Raw genomic sequence first — 15,863 nt, 5'->3', positions numbered from 1 at the left:
TGTAAAATAAATATACAAAATCTTTATTGATTTCAAATTTTACTACTTCGGCTCAAAGCCTTATACCGTTATATTCATATTTTATATGTTAACAATATATGTGTTGTTCATGATATTTTCTGAATAAATGGTTTGTATAAAAAATTGTTTAAAAAATCATTTTTATTGAAGTCTGTACATAGCTTTCTTATGTTTGTAAAGTTTTAAACTGTTACTGTTTGAATGAAATTAAACTTTTATTTAAAATAAAGATTTTTTGCTAATATATTGTGTATTTGTTATGCTTTCTTTTCTTTTTTAATGGGGGAGGGGGTTGTTATACTCGTACTAATAAGGTCATGTTTTATATTGGTGAACGCCAGGTGTGCATTATGCCAGGCACATGTGGGTACCTAATAGAACCACCGACATTCTGTAAGCTAGCCAGGTAGCTTCATCACATTCAAAGTACCTGGTTCGTTTCGATAGCATTGATAGTTTGTTTTCAAAGCATTTTCATTTTATAAGCCATTTGGACAAAAATTCTTAATTTAAAAGAGGCATACATCTTCAATATTGCTTAATGAGTAAAGCCCATTGATTTGCAATTGTGAATTGTAATAAGTGCTTGAGTAATGAGCCACAATAAAGTTTTTGCACAACAAACATGACAACCAAGCGATCAATAGAAATATCTAGAGAACTTTTCACCAAAATAAAAAGTTTAATTGGATGAATCTGGCATATATCGAAAGTCTGATGATGAATAGTTTTACTGCCTTGATAGGCGGTGGCAGTCGAACCATTGTGTCGATCAATTTGGATATCTAACGTATGGTATATTCCATTCCCTCTTTTCAATAAATATCAATTTTAAACAAACTTACAGTGACTCTGACATTCAAGCTAGGGACATGCAGTATAGATTTTGCTTACAACACCCTTCTTCACTAAAATGTATGCAGAATATTATGCTAAATATTCTGGTAGTTTAAGTATGATTATCTATAAGTCACAATATGTCTAGATCAAACAATTGATCTCAATTTAATGTCAATGAAGAACATTATTTGAAAATGAGATTTTCCTATTATATGGGCAATGGAATTTCTGGAATTGGTTTGGGTTTGGAAGTCACGCCTATTTCTATTACTTTCATCACAAATAATTTCATAAGTTGGCAAATGTAAGTTAGGTAACCAATCATATTCCCACTGCACCCTTTGTATGATTTATGACACTTTAAATCTCCTAATGCTCATAGAACAGCTGAGTTACGAAAACTAAATTCACAGTCTATCAGCGAAGACTTGTTATATAGTGCACGTTTAATATACGTGTTTCTTTTTTAGTTGAAAAAAAAGAGAAGAAAAACAAACCATCTGTATAATAAGAGAATAGAATAAAGGAACATCAATCTTTCAATCTGCATCATTAGCCTCAGTTTCCTTAATACCAACCAACCTGAAAAGTTCAAAACCCACCTTCAGTATACAAATGTACATCATTAAATTAAAGGGAAAGACAAGGTTAGAATAAAAACTTGATTTCAGAAAAAGAATACTATAAATAATAAGTCTGCAAATTTTCTGCCGCCAAATAATAATATTAAACGAATGATAACAAAATTTAAATCGCTAAATCACCGATTTCTACAAATCAGTAAGCGCGGCCATGTTTGTGTATTGGCCGTATAAAAACAGGTGCGCGTGATGTCATTTCCCCACATCTTTAGATTCATGATAAATCTAGTTGAATCGTAAGGAAATATTAATGACCAGACAATTTAATTTTCACAGGAGGTGTAGAGGAGATTTTTTATGGTTCAAAATACGTAACAATATCAAAAAAAAAATATATAAAATAAAGAAACGTACGGCTAGTCAAAAGTTCTAGCCGTATGTGAGTCACAAACGACTAGCCAGGACGCACTGTACGTATTGTCTAGCCGTACGGCACTTTTCAAAATTATATGGAAGTCGAATGTTATAAAATTGTTGATTTTCATGCTTATCATTTGTTGTTTTATTTGTATGAATTATTAAATAATTTTTGTTAATTTTAAGCTCATGGATCGAATAAAAAATGATCGGAGTGGAATAAATAAATAAAAAGAACATTGAATGAAAAAAAAAAACGGTGAAATGCAAAAATAATTATATAATTTTCAAATCTGTAGATAAATATCGAACATAAAAGCACAGTCAATCAATTAATCAGCCTTAATTAAAACCTATCCAGGGACTGACAATAGAATTTTAGAATGCCTTTCACGGAACATGCAAACTTTCCTTGATTGACAAACTTCTATACAGTACCGTCGGTAATTGTCGCAATTATCAAGAGCCTAACAACAAATATTTTCAGTGTTTGTTGTTTTCATATAAAAGGTGTCGAAAATTAAACTTAATGAAACAAAAAAGGATTATTATCAAAATTTTGTAAACTATTTCAATTGGTGTAAATGCAAGCAAAGGCTTTTTTTTTTCTCGACATCTTGCGTTGACAAAGATCGATATATATATAGCGATCAAAGCGATTAATCTCTAAAAAGTTAACATCCAAAGACAATTAATGCTGTTTCTTGGTTAAAATCCTCGCTTAAAGTCATAAAATAACATATGCATTTTCGACTTCCATAAAATTTTGAAAAAAGCCGTACGGCTAGCCAATACAGCGTGTCCTTGCTAGTCGTACGTGACTCACGTACGGCTAAAACTTTTGGCTAGCCGTACGGGCCCGTACGCTAGCCACTTCCAATATAAAAACCCTACTAAAACGTGTTCTTAATAGTACATATAATTAAATTTTTGCAGTTTGATTCTGACTTTCAAATTTAAAGGTGTGAACATATGTTATAATTGATGTACACATTTCAAAAATATAAGCAACTCTTTTGAAAAGTAAATTGTTAACATGTCTGTCAACGTATGATGCTGCGCATCGTAATCATAGCTTAATATTAACTGCAGGCAAATCATTTTTATTGGCTGCTAAAAAGTCTTATTTGCATTATTTATTCACACAATTGCTGGTTCTTACTACTTATGTCTAATACTGCGCATTGTCCATTTTAATTGTTCCTAATTTGCACCAAATGCTCCTGTCACACTGTGTACTAACGATTTTTATTGCTCCTTGTATGCCTCTGTGCCGACAGACCTTTTGATCATGCACAATGTTGCCCTGATTGGTTAATCACCCTTGTCAAATATTCTAATGACGAAATAGACATCTATTTTTTTACGCTTCATCAGTGAACTGAATGACCTTAGGGGGAATTAAGTTCCTTACCGTTTGTCCCACTTTCTTATCCAATCAAATGCTCCAATTTATTTGAAATATTTTGCATACACTATACTGGGACTGGTGTATGTGAAAAATAAGTTGACTTATTTTAACAGGTATTGACGTGATATCTGACAAATATGACGTTATGGATATGGGCGGAGTTTAACATTAGACAATGAATGTGGCATGCGAATAAAGTAAACAAATAAGAAAGCATTTTTCATACGGTTATTTATAAATCCAAGCTTTTACATGTACAAAAATTATTGAAACAGTACCATGGTTATAATTCAAACATTAGAAAACAGTTTGTGGCTGATCACTGAAAATCATAGACATGGAATAATTCAATTAGAGAAATCTCAAAGTTCGAAACTAATACATATCTTAAAAAAACATACAGAATATCCATTTTTCATAATTACATGACAAACTTTTTTTTCCACATTTTGTTAAAACTCCACTTTTTTAACAGTTGACTTCGACCCATATACCCTCGTTATAGACAACTCGCGCATGCGTGGATCCAATATTCTGCGAAGTTAAAAAAAAAGAATCTTCAGTTTTAACAAAGTTCACGTGCATGGATTCTTCATTTCGAAGATACCCTTTTAACCTTGCAGCAATGTTTAGTAAAGTTGTTGGAGGATAGAATTCTCCATTTTTCCTTTCAATTTCACAGATGAATTGTTGCGACCAAAAATCCATTTTTTGCACATGAACAGAACTGCTCTGTTTGATCGGGAATAGGATAACCAGGCTCTTGCTTAGTCTCCGGTTGTAGGTTGCGGTTTTCAGCCAACTCCCTCCAGCCGTGCACTGTCCAGTTGTTGTTTTTCGTTGTATTATTGGGCACTGTATTTCTGTTTCATCAGATGACAAAAGCTTTTCAAATCGGCCTGCAAAATGCAAATATCAAAGAAATCACTTAAATATGATTTTCAATGATTGCAACGGCATTTAAGGCAGATTAACCATGTTATGTTTGAATAATTTACGTCATCTACTTTGAGGTTCGATACTAGTTGGGCGTGGAAAAGCTGCGCGCTGGTCATGTACAATTTGTATTTTCATTCAGATAATGATGAAGAGAATTCGAGAATAATTTTTCATAAAATATTTACCTGAGCTATTGTCTTTTGTTGCTTGTGTCTGCATATAAAACCTGCGTATCAATATCAAGCAACCGTGACCACATGAAATGGTTAAAAAAAATATGATTCTTGCTATATTCATTATGTCAAACACAATCTGATCGCAGGATTGCTCCATGATGACTAATGATGTAAAAATACATAAAACCGCAAGGCTTTGTAACACTCCGACCATGTGTTGGCCTGTCAATCTATACTAGTAACACGGTGTCAAGGGTATACGCATCATTTTTCCGCGTACCGTCGATAATTTATCATCCTGCGTGCAGCACCGTATCATTTTAGACAAAACAAACACTGAAACACAACATGCATGATGGAAAACGACCTGAAAATCACACTTTTGAAGCAAGTGTATTCATAAAAGTGTGTCTACGGAATATTATGATCATTGAAGCTTATGTCTTCATCTAGTTTTTATCAAAGACTTGTACGATTTCTTTGTTTTAATGAAAACAGCTAGAGCTGGCTTGGGAAAAATGATCATTTTGAAAACTTTTAAAAGGAGAAAATTATGTTGTCAATCAAAAATATTTATTTGATATAACTGTAAGCATCAAAGATATGTATACAAAAAAATATTGCACACAAATTTAAGCTGTTTAATTTCTTAAAAAAGTCATAAAAGCGTGACAACTGACCGAGTTCTTGGTACCGTATCATGGGTCCGCACCTAAAATTTGGGCACCGTATACATTAGCGCTAGACTTGCATGGCATTATGATGATTAACCTAATGCTGAATAATCTTATTTGTATTTATTTATTGTTGTCAATCTGGGCGATGCATGTAGATGTATATTAATTATTTACAAACCCGAGGAAAATGCATAAAGACTTGTCAGTTCTAGAAGCAAACCTGGTTCTTTGTGTGTCCGGCGTAAACACATGGGACCACGGTCACATTCGAAAGAATCTGAGTCTTTACTTTATTATTAAGATCGGTTCGATTAGGACAGCCTGAGTGCATATTGCTGACTTTATTATGCATGTAAAGAAGCAAGTTTATAGTGAAAATGTTATGCATATTTAACACAAATACGCATATACATGTACAATTGTTACCATTTTATACATACTCTTTGAGATAGTGCTTACGGAGAGAGTTTCTAAAAAAATTCATCCGTGCAATTTAATATTTGTCAATTATCATGTAAATGAAATGTTTATGAATAAAATATTGTTATAACTAAAGAATTTTAGTAAATACATTGGAAGAGTAAGGAATCGAAGCAGAGACTTCTATGTGGCAAAGGTAATAACTTGTAGCAAAGGTAAGTACTTTTGGCAAAGGTAATTACTTGTGGCAGATGTAATTTCTTCTAGCAAAGGACTGAAACGGCGGACTTGGAATTCTGGCATCGCTTGTCGAGGCGCCATGTTTCCTTGAGCAAAAATCTGAAATTGTCATCAATTAGCAGAATGTCAAATTTACTAAAATCGAGTATGTCAGTCAACATTGAAATCGTCTCTAACTTGTTTTGCGTCAATGTTATATGGATTACGTTTTGGACCCCAAATTTAGTAGTTTCCTTATTCACATGCTTACCTTAACGCAATGTTCAGCCGTTTATGGCAGTTGATTGTTTGATGTGTGGGCCGGTGGGTACAGTAAATGTCACGTTAATGTTGTTTTTTTATAGAATGTCAGACGATATAAAAAAAACTAAGTGCTGTACCATCTTCCAACGAACAACTGTTAGTTTTGTCAATGCTAAAATCATCAGTTACTTTGGTCCTGGAAATGGCCATCCAATTTCTCGATAAACTGGATACTTTCATGAGATGCGCACTACTGTCCATCGGTTTCTATAGTGTCCAGTTTTAGGCAGTTTTATATCGCCTGTTAAGATTGACTAAATCTCTTGTTTAAAGTTCAACTATTCGACATATTCAATGTTGAATGGCGCGAAAAGTATTTTGCGATAATGTAAAATCTTGCTACTTTATCTATAAAAATACAGAAAGGCGGACAAAACTTCAAGAAAAAATCGAGCATGTCAATAGCAGTCCTTTAATTGTCCCAGGAAGAACACCGTATATTTCAACTGCACTTAATCCATGTGGAAAGTAACGGTTATTTAAAAGCGTCTTCTTACTATTGTGGCTGATTTGGAACACCTTTGTGCGTCGTGTTGGCGCTAGCGAACCGGTGCGTTGTAGTGCGGCGTGTTGTCGCGATGTCTACGGAATGCCGTTAGGGCCATCGCCTATGAATGTGTTAATCTGAAACGCGATAGTCGAAAGTACGATGGTGAAAACACGAAATCACGAAACTACGATGGTGAAAACGCGATAGTACGATGATGAAAATGCGATAGTACGATGATGAAATAACGACAGTACGATGGTGAAAACGCGATAGTACGATGATGAAAACACGACAGTACGATGATGAAAACGCGATAGTACGATGGTGAAAACGCGATAGTACGATGGTGAAAACGCGATAGTACGATGATGAAAACACGACAGTACGATGATGAAAACGCGAAATCACGAAACTACGATGGTGAAAACGCGAAAGCACGATGATGAAAACGCGATAGTACGATGATGAAATCGCGACAGTACGATACTACGATGATGAAAACACGATAGTTTATCGCGCTTTCATCATCGTAGTATCGTACTGTCGCGTTTTCATCATCGTACTTTCGCGTTTTCATCATCGTGCTTTCGCATTTTCACCATCGTAGTTTCGTGATTTCGCGTTTTCACCATCGTCCTATCGACTATCGCGTTTCAGATCAACACATTCATAGGCAATGGCCCTAACGGCATTCCGTAGATGTCATATTGTCGCTCGGTTCAAATCGAAGAATTGGCTTAATATAAGCCAAGGGACAGGGCGACATCGCGTTGTCCTACTTTCGTCTTGTCGTCCTGGCGCTAGCGACAACACGACAAAGCGCCAAACGACGCGCTGTCGTCTTGTGGTCCTGTTTCTAGCGCGGCACGCCAAACTGCGTTGCCGTGCGGCGCGATGTCGCTCTGTCGCTGGCTTATAAGCCAATCCTATAATTTGAACCGAGCGACAATGTGACATCGCGACAACACGCCGCACGACAACGCGCCGTTTTGGGTGCCGCGCTAGAGACAGGACAACAAGACAACAGCGCGACAACGCTCCGTTTGGTATTGTCGCTAGCGACAAGACGAAAAGGCGAAAACGATATATGTTGCGTCGTCACTATCGACAACGAAACGCGCAATGTACCAAATCAGCCACCATACATAGTTGCCACCTTAACATGCGTACGTTATGTGCCAAGTCAATTAGTTAAGTAACTAACATTCAAATGTAAAAAAGAAATACCATTTTAGAAATATGAGCTTTGACTTGCTTGTGTGATGTATTAACAAATTTGAGAGTAAAATTTCGATTACTGAAATCTGCTAATATTATGCAATTCCCTAGTCCAAAGAAAAGTTCAACCTCACAAAAGACATAAAATGCAACTGCTACGAAAACATACATTTTTAACAAGAAATTATCTTTAAAAACAACTGTAGAGGTCCAGATTGCTTCCAGGCCCAGGTAATCCACTGCCCCGCTTACCCTAACCGATAGCCAACATCTACCTCTTCTTGTCAATCCTACAATAAAAATTACATGCATGATGCGGTACCATGTTTATCAAAGTTTTCTTGATTTCACAACATTATTTTGCATTATTTGTATAAAATTGGTATGTTATCAGCTCGGGTCAATTCTTTTGCTATCATTTGAATTATTATACTTCTTCCGACAGCTTTACTTTCGGAAAAGGATAAAAAAATGTTTGCTTCAAGATCACAAATGTTTCACATGTATAAAAGTGTTTTCATTAGTTTCGGGTTATAACAGACAAATATTGTTACAAAATGTTTTGCACACATAGATGAATGATTCAAAACTTCCGTGATGTATGCAAACTCTCTAAATAAAATCAATTTTAGTAAGAAATTTTCGCATTTTTGAATTGACCTCTTGCACTTTTCAGAAGATTACGTAAGAATGATACGGTGTTGCGCATAGGATGACAAATTATCGGCGGTACGCGGAAAAATGATGCGTATACCCTTGACACCGTGAGTAAGGGCGGGACTCGTATTGCATCAAACGCAGTACCGACAATTCGTGCGTGACTTATGCCACGAAAGTGGGTCAAACGGTAAGCCAGTTATAGTTCATATTTTAAAAAATATAGAACTTATTGCTGCGCTCCGCTACGCTGCGCTTGCAATAAATTCCATATTTTTTAAAATCTGAACTATAACTATTACACACCTGTCAAATTATACTGTAGTAAATTACAGCACGTCATAAAATAGCAACACATTTTTTTCAGTTACCAATAATCATTTTAAATATTAAGTAGAGTTATGATTTTTTTGTTTTATTGGATTAGATTTACGGTAGTAGAAATGCGTATCTGTCGGGAAAAGGAATTTGGTAAGTAGATATATATTGGATTTAGTTGGTATTTTACCTGAAAAAAAGATACAGGACCGACGATGTACCCTATTTGGACAGCTTGTCTAGCGAAAATTAAGTACAAAATAAAAGGATATATCGTCAATTTGAAGAAGTTTCTCTTAGTACCCAAATTAAATTTATGGTTTATCTTTGAAAATTAAGCAGTCATTGTTTAAATCATGTGGTGGGATCATCAGCAAGCTTGAATATCGGAGAAATAATAATTAATGTCGCGGCGTCTTCAATTAATTAATTAAAGCAATTCAGTTCCATATGATGTTTTCATAAATAATATATAATGTACGCAATAAAATTAATAAGTTCTTCATCAAGATATATTTCAGTTGTACCAGCGTATACACCTATACCGGAAGTGGGTATTACACGTCACAATCTCGGTCTCGTCTGTCTCGCGAGAATGACAGAACGCCAAAATGGCGGCGCCCATGAACTTATTTCTCAAGTAAAAAATAGTGTCTTAAAACACGAATTTCTCTCTTATAGGGTTGATGTCAATAGGAAAACTGTCATGGTTCCTCTTTTTTAATGTTGAATATTTATATTAGACAGACATCAATCCATCCATTCCTATTCCTTTAACTAAATTAAAACATAAATATCTGAGGCATTTACCAATACGGGATAGTATTATGAGGAACAGTTAACTGTGAAAAGAGAGAGAAGGAAAAAAAAAGAACAAACCATGACAACAAAATTCTCCACTGAAAAATAATGAGGAGCAATAGAAAATACTTGAGGAAATAACAACATAGTTGCCATTGATCTTTACATAACTTGCTTTTTCTAGAAAATATGATTTAGTCCCAAATTGTGATCATTGGCTTTTTAACAAAAGTGCTTACTCACTCAGACTCCATTTGTTTTCATTTTGACTTAATTTAGTAATATAGAAACACAAGAGCGAACAGTGATTCCATGCGTTGACCCATGATAGCCCAATGCATGTCATAGTTACTCACAGTGTAGCAGGAGACATAAAAATCACGAACGAGAAAAATTAATGTCCTTACTATTCTAGGGTAATGACCCAGATAAAATAATTCAACTAGAAAAACCCGTGTAATATGCTTAAGTACTGGATCATTCCTGTAAAGTTGGTGATACTATACACATATATGCTTGGTATTGATCATTCCTGTAAAGTTTGTATGAAATTGCACCAGCAGTTTCTGAGGAGTAGTCCAGACAAGCTTTTCTGCATGTAGCTAGCAACACAAAAAAACACCTGTTTTATTCAAGTCAAGTCATTATTAACCTGTTATAAGACTCGCCTGCTTAACAAATACTGATATTTTTTAGGTTAATGAAATAAATTCTAAGACAAATTTATAGCGTACTGTGTTTGTAAACAAATGGACATAACATCTGAACATTAATTACTCATACATATACAAAACAGGTGCTTCCTTATAGGCAACCTATTCCAAGGTTTTTAGATCTTGTATTAAAATGGAACACATAAAGAAATCCAATTGACTCTAGCTATGTTCGTTAACACAGGTAACAAATCAAAATATATTGTTTGGCAATAATGACCTGAGACTAATTTGGAAGCATTTTTTTAATGCGTTTATTTAAGATCGCCGCCGGAAAGCCCATATGGGCGACCGTACACTCAAGTCGGGCCGAGATTTTTCGTTGATTTTTTCCAGCTTTATTGGTGGAGGAAGACCCCAGGTTCCCCTCCGGGCATTATTTCAGGCACGAGAGGACACCTGGGTGTTAGAACCACCTACCTTCCGTAAGCCAGCTGGATGGCTTCCTCACATGAAAAATTTCGACCCGAGTAAGGATCGAACCTACAGCGGTGAGGGACCTGTGATCTCAAGTCAGCGACCTTAACCACTCGGCCACGGAGGCCCCTTTGGAAGCCTTTTCTTTAGTCTCCTTAACTTATTACGATTTACTAACTGATTTTCAAATGATAGGAAAGTTCTCGATACTTTGTTTTATACTAACGTCTAAATGGCCTAGTGGTAAGTACGATACCATAGCAATCGCGAAGTTGCAAGTTCGAATCCTCAAAAAAATATTTTTTCCTAATCATATGTAGCATTAGTAGATGAATCATTTCTTTAATTTCCTGCGTCTTTTTATTAGAAAAAATCATAACTTATATCATAACATATACATGTATATGTTAATTTTCATAACTTTAATTTGTACAGTGACTACAGTCGTACAATAGGTGATTGGCATGTACACAAACTTAGTAGTCAAGTTTCACAAAATGTAATTAAAACAAAAATATATGAAAAGTAATGTTTCATTAAAGGAGCCCCACTGAGGTCCGTACGGTAAAATGGACCCAAAAATTTTTTTATCAAATTTTCACAAAAAGAAACTATTATAAATATCTTAGCCGAAAAAATGAAAAATATATCATATCACCCACTATATCACAACCATTACGCTAGAAAACTTACATTTCACCCGACCAGTTTAAGGTTTCGTTAAGGAGGGCAGTTATAAAAATAGAAGTTGGTTTTCTCCCGACGTGTACTTTATTACCCATTACTTATTTATTAACAGACATTTGTACGAAAACGTAATGGCAACCATATATACAAAAGCATTTAAAAACCGCATGCATATCGATAGTTATATCTCTCGTACGGTCCGCCCTGTCCTCCCACGGTCCGCCCTGTCCTACGACTTCTACCCACAATTCTTCATAAACCAAATCCAACATGGCGAAGCAATCATCTTCTGATGAGGAAGTGAGTTACTTTTTAACTATTTAAAGTTTTAAACCTGTATTTCGTATTAAACCTTTCCATGTTTATCTCAGATATATCATATTAGTTTCGTGTACTTAACAATAAGGCTGGTATGTTACGAAAGTGTGTCATATTGATCGTAAATAACGATAATCCTGATTACCAAATAATTCGGTCTTGGAGGGACCGTCTCAAAGTTATGATGTCGACAAAAAATTATTAGAAAATGATTGCGATTTGTTTGATAAAGGCATAATTGCATGAAACGTCATGCTGTTATTGTGTAACTAATATAATTAAAGATGGTGTTGCCTTTAATTTTAATTAAACTGTATCTATATTGACAGAGTACTATAACATGTGACTTCCCTTTACCTGTAAGTAATGATTAAAATTATTAATTGTAATGCATGGCCATTGTGGTTAATTACCATGCATGGCCAACGCGTCTCTTGAAAAGTGTAAGGCAGCTTAGACTCCCATGCTACTCAAAACACCACCCAGGACTTAAACTGTTTATACGAAATGTGGAAAACACAATGTTGGCCCTTGATTCATGCATAAAAGTGAAAAGTTATCCGTCAAGGAAGTTTTTATCATCATTATTTTCTTAGCATATACCTGGTTAAAGCATGAGATCCTCTACATCATCATATTTGAAATTTGCTATAAGCAACATATATCATTATATATACAAGTATTACTGGAAATAAAAATACTCAGCATCATGTCGTAGTCGCGCGAGGGTTATAACATTAATGTGAGATAGATAGATCATGGGTATTCGAACCTTCAACATTCAGTTAGAAATTTTAAGTTTTTACTCCTTATCACCGAAGGTAGTTATGCATGTGTTGTCAATAAGGTATAGTAAACTATGTATACCTTTATGTCATACTTTAAAATCCGTAAGATTCACTTCGGAATTCGACAATTACCAACAAAAGGTCATTGAATATTCAAATGTCTCGGGTCAATATTGCCAAAAATAATCAATGTAAATGAAAACATTTAAGATTAAACATCATATTAAACACTGCTACTTAAAAATAGATTGTCGGACAACAGATAAACCAGGGCTTCTATGTCAAATAAAGAATTATATCGTCTCCTAAGTTATATAACCGGTTAACTCGTATTAAAATTCCAAAAGACTTAACCTGTTACTGCACTAAAGGTGACGATATGGTTACAAAGATCAATACACAGTAATATAATAGATTATGTTTGAATTGTACCTAACTACCTTAAATGACTGTTAAAAATTTTTTCTCACTTAGTGCTTTAAATGAATGTTTTTGTAAATACAAACATTTATTCTACATGACACACATAGCGTTTTCTGTTAGTATACTTAAATTAATATACAAACGGTGAAATAATTCATTGCATTGTGATTTAATTTTAAGTACCTACCTTTCTTTAGTGACCTAATTTTTTCATATTACATTTATTATACATGTACATGATTTATAACTATCTCAAATAACAAAGTCCATACAAGGTACAATGATAATGCTATCAGTAGATCTATTTAGATAAATAAAATTAGGATGATTTAAATAAGAAAGTATTACCATACTTTAAATATCACCTCTGAATAAAATAACAGTTTGACATTAAGAATATAAACTTGTTTAACTGATAATCAATAACCTCTGTTATGTGTTTGTAGTAAATGGGAAGTAAAAAACGACATTGTTGAAAATGGCGGACGGAGGTGTTGGATCAGATGAATTTATCAATTTTAAATGTTGTTTATGTGAAAAGAAGAATATCAAAAAAGAGGCGGATATTTATTGTGTGGAATGTCAGGATTATTACTGTACACCATGTACAGACTTGCACAAAATGTTTCCTGCAATGAGCACGCATCAGTTTATAGACAAGTCAAGTTTCAACACAGTTAGCTTACAGAAATCGTTGCCAAGTTTTCCAGTTGAAAAATGTGAAGTTCATAAAAGCGAGCTGCTAGATATGTATTGTGCTGACCACGATGATGTAGCATGTGCGACTTGTATAGCTATAAAACACAGGTTTGATTTTTTTTTAATTATTGTATTTAATTGAATTGAAATTAAAAGTTTAGACAGCTGTATTTTTCTATCAATGTACATTCCCTGAAACTGAATTAAAGACAATTCATATCTTTGTTATTATTATTTTGCAAACTTGTAGAAAACATAAAAACACATCATATAAGCTCCTTTCATCCAGTTATTGGTTTAGTTCACATGAGATCAAGTTTTAGTGAAGATATCTGGACCATTATATAACAAACTAGATGCCCAAGGGCGATATGTTGAGCCTGCTGTCACATTTACCTTGCACATTTTTGCCAGGTTACTTTAAATTTCACCTGCTAGAGATCAAGTCATGGTGCAGACAAGCTGTTTGAGACTATTTTTTCTTGCATTTGACCTTGACATTTGACATAGCCACAGAGTTAATACGCGCTACATACTATTAAATTATTGTGAACATTTGAGATAAGTTATTTTAAATTTTGCCTACTAATGGACAAGCATAATCTGGACCGACGCATCCACCAACAGATGCACACACACATGCACATTGTAACACCGAGTTGCCATTGTGACAAGCAGGCTTCACAAAAATTAAATAGTAAAAATATAAAGTGAATTCTAGGAATAAACAGACATTTCAAATGCCATGTTACCTAAGTAACACAGCAAACTGCCTCGGAATAATTCCTAATATCAATTTCTCAATATTAAACATGCTTAAGATGATATACATGTATTACCGGGGTAGTCTGTAATCTAAAGAGCACAGCATGCCTCACAAACATTGTTTTTCTTTTATAGTAAGAAAAAACGTGTGTTTTATAATGTTTAAATTATGGATTTAGAACATGTGATACTTCACCAGAAGAAATAGCCTTCAATTTGATATTATTTGTAATAAAGAAAGCAAAATGTAAAGAAAGGGGTATTGTGACAAAATACTTACTCACTATAGTAGCTGTACTTCTATTTTGCCAAAATGCAAAAGAAGCAAAATAAGGCAATTAAGCTTTACATGCACGTTTGTTTGTTTGATTCAATGAGTGGGTTTTACATCACACCGACACAGTGTATGTCATTTGACGACGTTCCAGCTTTACTGGCGAAGGAAGACCTCAGGTGCCCTTGGCACCTGAGTGGAACCACCAACATTCCGTAAGCTAGCTGGATAGCTTCCTCACATGAAAGAATCCAAAGTCCCTGTCGGGATTCAAAGGGGCAAGTGGTTTGATGTCAACGACCTTTACCACTCGACCACGGACGCCCCTTTACATGTATGGCCGATAAATAAAATTGTGTAAACTGTAACACGGCAGCATGAATACAATGATTTATAAAGTTAAATGTGTCTTTAACAAATACCACAAATCATATTCATAATTTTAGTGTTTTTTATATTAAAATTTTCAGAACGTGCCAACATATACATTCGATTCCAGATGAAGTCGATGACTTGTGTAAGGAGATTGATGCTGATAAAACAAATATTGAGCTGATTCGTATAAAAACTAAAATTGAGGAGGCTGAGAGAGCAAAGAAACTTCTTATCAAAGAACTCAATGTACAGAAGGAGAAAGCAACAGAGTCAATAAGACAATTCAGAAAAGAAATGGAGGTAATACTTGATACACTTGAAAAGGTGACATTAAAAACTTTAGAGGAAAAGTACAAAAATGGCAAAGAGAAACTAGAGAACGAGATAAAAAACTTACATAGACATATTGATGAACTCAAACTTTCATCACAAAAACTAACAAAGTCATTTGGGAATAAAGCACAGGAGTTTGTCGCTGTGAAAACTTCTCGGAAACAAATCATTGAAGCTAATGAAGCAGAGGCAGAGTTTGTGACAAATTCATCAGATGTTAAAGTTGAATTCATTGCTGATTCCACAAAAAAGGATGCCTTAAAAGACTTCAAGGCATTTGGATTAATTTCAGTGAGTACTACTGAAAATATAAGAGAGAAAATGTATGTTATGAAAAGCAAGAAACAAGTCAACATCAAACATCAAAATGATAGGAAGACATGTTATGTTACTGGTTCATGTTTCACAGATGATGGACTATTATTTCTAGCTGACTATGACAATAAAACATTAAAGCTCATTGATTTGTCCTCAGAATCCATAAAAGATCGGCTAAATCTTGAAGCATCTCCGTTAAAAATTTGTCAAATAAGTAAAAACGAATTTGCAGTAAGTTTGGACA

General features: G+C 34.4%; 2 protein-coding genes across 2 annotated transcripts; one reads left to right on the top strand and one right to left on the bottom strand.

Annotated features, from left to right (window-relative positions):
* Positions 1 to 3,310: 3,310 nt before the first annotated feature.
* LOC132746736 (uncharacterized) lies at positions 3,311 to 4,621 on the bottom strand. The gene is made up of 2 exons (XM_060735981.1): positions 4,395 to 4,621; positions 3,311 to 4,169 (listed from the first exon to the last, which is right to left on the bottom strand). Exons 1-2 carry the CDS (start codon positions 4,597 to 4,599, stop codon positions 3,739 to 3,741), a joined length of 636 nt encoding a protein of 211 aa, XP_060591964.1. The 5' UTR covers positions 4,600 to 4,621; the 3' UTR covers positions 3,311 to 3,738.
* An 8,712-nt stretch (positions 4,622 to 13,333) lies between these two features.
* LOC132746735 (probable E3 ubiquitin-protein ligase MID2) lies at positions 13,334 to 15,850 on the top strand (the record flags this gene model as incomplete). Its single annotated transcript, XM_060735980.1, has 2 exons — positions 13,334 to 13,662; positions 15,064 to 15,850. Coding segments are annotated over exons 1-2 (1,116 nt in total), but the record flags the coding sequence as incomplete, so codon positions are not given.
* Positions 15,851 to 15,863: the final 13 nt, after the last annotated feature.

This window comes from Ruditapes philippinarum, unplaced genomic scaffold (assembly GCF_026571515.1).
Source record: "Ruditapes philippinarum isolate M1 unplaced genomic scaffold, ASM2657151v2 ctg18843_1_1_1_1, whole genome shotgun sequence".
Taxonomy (NCBI): Eukaryota; Metazoa; Mollusca; class Bivalvia; order Venerida; family Veneridae; genus Ruditapes; species Ruditapes philippinarum.
This window is presented reverse-complemented; position numbering and strand designations above follow the sequence as displayed.